Genomic DNA, 8174 nt, shown 5'->3' with positions numbered 1-8174 from the left:
AAAATTCCACGTAAAAACATCAATATTTTAAATTGTGTTGAATTTCATGTTTAATTAGACATATTTTATTTGACCATGTTTCAATGTTGATTATAAAATTGGTATACTTGAATCAATGTCATTGTTTCAACGTAATGCTATCAACCTAAATAAAGAGGTATATTGAGATAGAATTCCATGTCACAATACGCTGACAAATTATGTTGAAACAACGTTGATTCAACCAGGGTGTGCCCATTTGGGACCTGAGTGTGTATGTGTCAAAGGATGTTGTGGTGAGAGAGACTTGTGAGTGAATACATTGTAATGTGACCCCAAAATCGGTCTGTTTCAAAAATCTGCACATCTTACACAAAAAAATAACGCCCAATGTATACCCAGATTGAAAACATTAGTGCATCACATGCTTTTTATTTAGTTTAACAACTTGACATTTCGACCACTTGTTACAAAAAAAAAAATGTAGTTGAATTAAAAATATCAAATCTACAGTTTAACGAGGTAAAAGCAGAGTCATTTAAGGCACGTTTCTCAACTCTTGTTAATATTACTTCTATGGTTTAAGCTCAACTTCAGAACACCACTGTGGTTCTGGAGGAATAAAAACAAAATGGAGTGGCTTTCCTCAGGAAAGTTATTTTACATATACACTTAAATTATACACTTTTAGTATGTTAATAAACATGTCATTTCATAGTTTTACAAGTTCCATGTGTCTTTCCTCAACATGTAGCCCACCTTCAGTAACATTGTATATTAAACCGTGCATTGGTTCTTGTTGTTTCATGCTGGTAGTAATGCAATACAAGTACACACAGTACACTTAAAGGAATCCTCCATTTTATGCCTCAGCCATAACAACAGTTTCTAAGCTGCAATGATGAAAGAGAAAAACCTGTCTGGATCTGGGGTTCAGTGCGGTTGTATGTCTAAGCAAAGACACATTCGAGGGACGTTGTGGGGTGTTTCCAATAAAATGGGACTTATCTTTTGGTCAGTGGTTAGAGTTTCAAAATATGGACAGACCACATTTCTGTCAAGACCCTGTAGCCACCTCCGGTCATAAAAAAGGTGATTATTCATAACATAACCTCTTCCCCCTTTTTTGTAAAACACCATTGCAAAAGCAAAGCAAACTGAGGAGTACCATTTGAAAGGAACATTTATGAAGCTATGATCCAAGCGCACACAATGGCTAGGTAGTTTTTTTTTTTTATGTGGTTCGGAAGTTCAAATCATCATCTTTGCTGTACCCAAATACTATATATTGTACAGTGTTTTCAAATGACAAATCACCATCTGATGTTCAAAGGGTTCCAAAACTCTCAGAAAATGTATAATAACACCATCCATTTCTTTAACGCTTTCGGGGGGTAGATGTATAGCAATACTTGAGATGGAAAACTTACCATATTCATACAACATCTAGAGATAAATAGTGCATAATGTGCACTACCTTCAATTGGTTTGGTGTCACAAATAATGGTGTCCTTCTTATGCACAGTTTTACTAGTTACGGTATGGCAATGCTTTAATATTATATATATATCTGTATTCGTTACAGTATATTATTTTTTATATTTAAATGAGGAAAGAAGATCACCACATTTTTAGCCTTGGCAGCCATTGGTTGTCAGCCAATACCAACTGCAGATAAATCTCTGTCAGTTGCCAAATCCAATAATAACGTGGCATTTTGAACTTTGAAAATAATCAGCGCACTCTGGCAGGACAACAACTATATAAGTGGCAGCAAAACCATTGACTGACCCAGGCTTGTTCTCAGAACTGCCTTTGGAGTCTGCAGTACATATAAGACCAACATTTTATACTGATGGTGACCGTGTGACTTTTCCTCTCCAGAAACGATCCAGAGTGACTTATGTAAAAACAACATAATGTCATGCCAAATGTATTAGGCTATATAGGAATAAAAAGCATGAAATATAAAACATTGTTCAATGTCCCAATGTCTTGGTGCAACACCTCTATAAAAATGCCTTGTTCTCCCCATATGGTTGTGAGAACATTCCAGAACATTCCAGATGCGTATAGGGAGTCGTGTAGTCTGAAGGCAGCCTGTCATGTAGTCTATGGGTAGTCGTGTGGTCTGTCATATAGTCTTCATATGCAGACGAAGTTGCAATGTTGCAGTCAGTTCCCAAAAAGGAGAGAAGTTTACCCCAATAGTCCACAGGCCTGGGGTGAGAGTCCACAAGCCTGGGGTGAGAGTCCACAGGCCTGGGGTGAGAGTCCACAGGCCTGGGGTGAGAGCTGAACTCTACTTGAGTTCATGCGTCAAACATTTAAAAAAGAGCGAAGCAGTTTGACCTCCGACTTCGCAAGGAGTTCATCACTCACAGTGTAGCTCTATGATAAGACGAGACCCCTCCCTCGTTCCACAAGCCCTCTTCCCTCCGACCACACTTCCAGGCTGACTCTGAAGTAACATTAACCAAGCAACAGCCAGGTGGTGTAGAGTTCCCATCCTTAACAAACTCCAAAGTCGTTCTGGTGAGACGATAGTAACAGGGTGAAGCAGGAAGCATTCCTCCTAATATAGTTGTCCCATTGGCCTCACAGAGAGTGTAGGGGAGAAACTCTAACGTCGCGTCTGAAATGGCATTCTATTCCCTATGTAGTGCACTCATTTAAAGTATTGCACAATATGGGGAATAGGGTGCCATTCTGGACGCACTCGGTGTCTATGAGAAGTCCAGCGGACGAATCATCATGGTTGTTGCTCGTAGCGAGTAGCTGGGACCCTTAAAGTAGTGCCACTTGATGCCATTTAGCTTCCCGACGTGTTGCCCTTTGGTGAAGTACATTCCGTTGAGGTTGGACGGGCCGCAGGCGTCGAACCACCAACCTGGGCAGAGCAAAGAACAGATGGAGAGAATTAGATCATTTTATAAGCCCCTATGACAAAAAGTTGATAACAACCAAAGACAGACCTTAGTGTGTATGAAACGCCATTGCCTAAAGAAAGCAGAAACTTCACACCAGAAGGTCCTACACTGTAAACTTAGAGTTTCTCTATTCTGGTTCTGCAATGTTGAACCTTGACAGAATGCCATAGTGAACTCCCAACAGCAGCAATGGAGCAGTTGTTTAGACATAATTGCAAAGGTATTTAAGCATGTTAACTCTCGCAAGACTGACGGCATCCACCGTTGTCCTCAGAGCATGCGCAGACCAGCTGGCTGGAGTGTTTAGAAACATATTCAATCTCTCCCTATCCCAGTCTGCTGTCCCCACTTGCTTCAAGATGTCCACCATTGTTCCTGTACCCCAGAAAGGAAAGGTAACTGAACTAAATGACTATCGCCCTGTAGTACTCACTTCTGTCATCATGAATTGCTTTGAGAGGTTAGTTTTAAGGACCTGTTAACTCTCAGTGGTATTTAGAGAAAGAGTAGATGTGCATGGGCTCAAATAAGCTCTGTTGGGATTGGCATTCAGAAGACATAAATTCCCTGCATATAATGCTGTTGTATGCACTTTTTTATCCTCTTGCTAATTTCTCCCTCAAAGGTAATGTATTGCTTTACTCCTAGCACCAAAGAACACATGAAAATGAGCAAGACAAATATTTATATTTTCAGGTTGGCACAGTGTGAATGGTGTGGCATGTGTCAATCGATGGGTGATATATGGTGGGGCACAGCCTTTCCTCTCAGGTCTAAATACCAGTGTGCCAGTGTGAGCTGTGACATTTCACAGAAGATCTAACACTGAGTCCCACAGTTCGTACTGTTGTTCTTGTCTTGGCATGGGGTCAGCGTGGCAAAGATTTTCCCATTGGTTCTTTGTGACTAAATCCATGAGGATTTATTTAGGATTTGATCAGTATCCTCTGTGTTTTCCAGTGCTGGGCTTTTACTCTCTTGTAAAAACAGTTGACCCTGCTAGAAACACTTGGTGATCTGTTTCCAGACCGGATAGTCTTTTGTCATTGTCACCTCAGTACACTAGTGAACATAGAGTAGGACTGGGTTAGGTCTGTTCAGTATGACTGAGCTTGTGTGTACAGCGGCCTTCAGAAAGTATTCACACCTCCTGACTTTTCCCACATTTTGTTGTTTTAGATGAATTTAAAAACATTACTTTTGGATCAACTTTCAATTTTGTGCCACTGATTTATACACAATACCCCATGTGTCAAAGTGGAATTATTTGTAAATTCATTTAAAAAATCGGAGCTGAAATGTCTTCGAGTCGATAACTATTCAACTCTTTTTGTCAGGAGTAGAAATGTGCTTAACAATGTCACATAATAAGTGGCATGGACTAACTCTGTGTACAATAATGGTGTTAAACGTGATTTCTAAATGACTACCCCATCTCTGTACCCCACACACAATTATCTCTAAGGTCATTTGTAATTGCAGTGAATTTCAAGCACAGATTAAACCACAGACCAGGGAAGTTTTCCAATGGTTCGCAAAGGGCACCTATAATATATATATATATATATATATATATATATTAAAATACATGAAATATCCCTTTGAGCGTGGTGCAGTTATTAATTACACTAAGTCACTACTATGATACAGGCACCCTTCCTAACTCTGTTGCAGGAAGTGTCACTCCTGCTCTCCCTCTCTGGCTAAACACACTGCTGGATTGTGAGACTGGCTTGTTGAATTAGGGGAAATACGCAGTCCTTAGATTTGGTTGGACAGAATTCCCCGATCCCCGATATTGTCTTCTCTTGCCATTGACCATAAACGGTTTACAAGCCCAGTCCTCCACTGGGGAACTGTCATACAGTGAGTAGGGTCACCTTGCTCCACTTACACAGCCAGAGAATTAGAGTCATGTTGAATCTCCCTGACACTTGGTACCCGGCCCATGGACATTTATGGTGCTAATTTGAAACCCCAAATGTGATGTAGTGGGAGTGCAGAAGTTAGGAGATGCAGTAAGCTCCACACACGCCTCATTACTCTGTACTGTGGTACAATGCCACATGCACAGGTCCGTGTTAAAATGACACAACCCAGTCTCAAGGTTTGAGCTAGGAGGAGTCAAGCTAGTCTTGTAGTGGAACCAAGTTCTCTCGACAATTGACCAGGATGCATTACAAAGATAAATCTTCCTTTCCGCCATGATGTAGTGGTTTGTGGGGACTCTTCTCTTTGTGGGGACTCTTCTCCCCTACCACATCACTAAATAGTACATTAATGGGTTCTCTTTGTACCATGTCACAGTGTGGCAGTGTTGGGGAGTAGGGAACTTTATGTATACTGAACAAAAATACAAACACAACATGTAAAGTGTCCCATGTTTCATGAGCTGAAATAAAAGATCCTAGAGCTTGTTTCTCTCAAGTGTTGTGCGCAAATGTGTTTACTTCCCTTTTAGTGAGCAATTCTCCTTTTGCCAAGATAATCCAAACACCTGACAGGTGTGGCATATCAAGAAGTTGATTAAACACCATGATCATTACACATGGTGTAATACACTCTTCAAATGTACAGTTTTGTCACACAACACAATGCCACAGATGTCTCAAGTTTTGAGGGAGTGCACAACTGGCATGCTGACTGCAGGAATGTCCACCAGAGCTGTTACCAGAGAATAGAGTGTTTATTTCTCTACCATAAGCTGCCTCCAACATCGTTTAAGAGAATTTGGCAGTACATCCAACTGGCCTCACAACCGCAGACCATGTGTAACCACATCAGCCCAGGACCTCCACATCTGGCCTCTTCACCTGTGGGATTAACTGAGACCAGCCACCTGGACAGCTGATGAAACTGAGGAGTATTTCTGTCTGTTTTAAAGCCCTTTTGTGGAGAAAAACGAATTCTGATTGGCTGGGCCTGGCTCCCCAGTGGGTGGGCCTGGCTCCCAAGTAGATGGGCCTATGTCCTCCTAGGCCCACCCATGGCTGCGCACCTGCCCTGTCATGTGAAATACATAGATTAATTAATTTCCTTATATGAACTCTATTTCAGTAAAATAGTTCAAATAGTTGCATGTTGCATTTAGATCTTTGTTCAGTATAGTTCAACTAGTAATTTAACTACATTTAACTACATGCAGTAGCTTGGTGGTAGTTGAACTCAATTCAAATCTTGGTAGTGTTTTCAGTAGTTAATTAAAAATGTTTTGCCATGTAGCAGTGTAGCTAACTACTGGAACTATACACACTTATCATTTTGCCAAAAATAAAATAAAATATGGGTAAAGTAGGCAAGAATGTTTTTTTATTTCAGCATCAGACCTGCCTAATTCTCACTTCAAACATAGTTGTTGTGTTTAATAGGCTAAATTACACATTCTGTTAACATACGACCCCCGAGTGATATGGTCTTGCAATTTGAGGTCTGACATTCAGATATAGATATGATAATATATCACAAAGTATTTTGTAGTTTTCAATGTAACTTTACGGTTTAGCTTAACCTTTGCTTTAACTTCATCCATTGTGAAGTCATTGGTAGCTTGGTAAACTATATATTTCAACAATGCAGTTTGGTGCATTATGGGGACACCCTGGTACTTACCCCCTGTGAGCATGAGGGCACACTTGCAGATGCAGTTGTCGTTGTCCATGTCTTTGGTGCTGAAGTCTGCCCCGTGGATCACCAGACTGCTCTGCCTGCCTGCTGTCCCACTGTGACTCTTCAGGAACAGTCTGAGAGGAGGTGGTAGAGGACGACAAGAAAAAGGGGACAAAATAGAAGAGGGCGATTATAGAGGGAGAGAAGAAGACATAACACACTGTAAGAGACCTCCCGGGAAAGTTACATTTTCAGCAGTGATTGCCTGTGCAAATCTGTTCTGCAAACAGTCTCTCCACCTGGGTCAACATGAATGAAATAAAGAGAGAGAAGTGTAGACAAAGTTGTCTGGGAAGCACCTGCAAGCCTCAGAGCAGCGATTTACAGTATAACAGGAGCAGAGAGACCCACCACCAGGTCGTTAAGGGCTGACCCAGGTACAGCCCAATGTGGCACCGTCATGTAGGCTACATAACTCCCCTCCCACTGGTCCTAGTCCTCAGATACACAGTGTCCCTCCTTGTGTGTATGCAATGCACTATGCCCACTGTCTTCCCTCCTGTGGTCATACAGTACGGTGTGATACACTCTTCTCTGTCGGAATGATCAGAGGCCTGCTGCGCTTACTATGGCAGGCCTTTTGGTGGAGATAAAGCATATTAACCCAAAGACGTTGTATGTTACAGTATTGCAAGCCTGCTGCCTGCAGGGCTGCTCAGTCTAACCTACACATGTGGTACCTGTAAATCAACCAAGGCCCAAGCTGTACTGCTGTGGTGAAAGACATAGTGAACCAGTGGGCACATACAGGAAGGGCAGGGTGGACCAGTATCATGGAACCCCTGTCTAGGGGCACCGTGGCTGGGGTGGGTTGAGATGGATGTCTCTGGAAGGTTGGTTGGGTGGAGGGGTAACGTAATGCTGTTTTCTCACGCCGTGTCGCTAGAATAGTGTGTTTTGTGGATTTCTATTTTTAGGTTGAGTGACTGGTATTGCAAGGTCACAAGACATTGTCTATTGACGAGGTGATTTGGCAAGTGTAATCTCACATCTCAATGTCATTAGGATGCTTGAAGTCAACTAATGTTGGAAGCTGGTTGAATAATTATTCCATGATCAAAAAGAGTCAATGACTCCAAACCATACGCCTTGGTGTCTTCCTCATCGATCCGCCCACTCCATGACTACCTTTCTCAGATCCAATCATCACTATCTTTCTCACCACTCAACCCCTAACAATTCTCCCCAACTGGGAATTGAATAGGGTCTAAGAGAGTCAAAGGGTGGGTACTTTGAAGAACCTCAAATATAACATATATTTGGATTTGTTTAACACTTTTTTGTTTACTACATGATTCCGTATGTGGTATTTCATAGTTTTGATGTCTTCACTATTATTCTACAATGTAGAAAATAGTTTTAAAAATGAGTAGGTGTGCCTAAACACACTTGAGTGTGTGTCATTGTGAATTGTGAAATCACTCTTGGTAAGAGAGCAGAAATGCTGTAGTGTCAATCCTCTCTTTCCTGCTGTGACCTGCATCATTAGGAGCTCATTCTGTGGCCTGCCTTTCTCTAACCCACATTATCACACGCCAAAGGGTTTTCTCTCACCAAAGATGGACTCTCAGAGCCAAGAAACTCGGTCAGAGGACCATG

General features: G+C 41.6%; 1 protein-coding gene across 2 annotated transcripts in view; it reads right to left on the bottom strand.

The window, feature by feature from the left end:
- Window positions 1–382: 382 nt before the first annotated feature.
- Window positions 383–8174, bottom strand: part of angpt1 (angiopoietin 1) — a 59184-nt gene continuing 51392 nt past the window's right edge. For both annotated transcript variants that reach the window (XM_020505674.2, XM_020505675.2), the window contains exons 8-9: window positions 6519–6649; window positions 383–2869 (exon numbers count right to left, since the gene is read on the bottom strand). In XM_020505674.2, the coding sequence (XP_020361263.1) occupies window positions 2706–2869; window positions 6519–6649 (295 nt within the window). In that variant the 3' untranslated portion in view covers window positions 383–2705. The remainder of the gene's footprint in view (window positions 2870–6518; window positions 6650–8174) is intronic.

The sequence above is a fragment of the Oncorhynchus kisutch genome, linkage group LG17 (genome assembly GCF_002021735.2).
Source record: "Oncorhynchus kisutch isolate 150728-3 linkage group LG17, Okis_V2, whole genome shotgun sequence".
Lineage (NCBI taxonomy): Eukaryota > Metazoa > Chordata > Actinopteri > Salmoniformes > Salmonidae > Oncorhynchus > Oncorhynchus kisutch.
The sequence above is the reverse complement of the archived record's forward strand: the minus strand, read 5'-3'. Positions and strand labels throughout refer to the sequence as shown.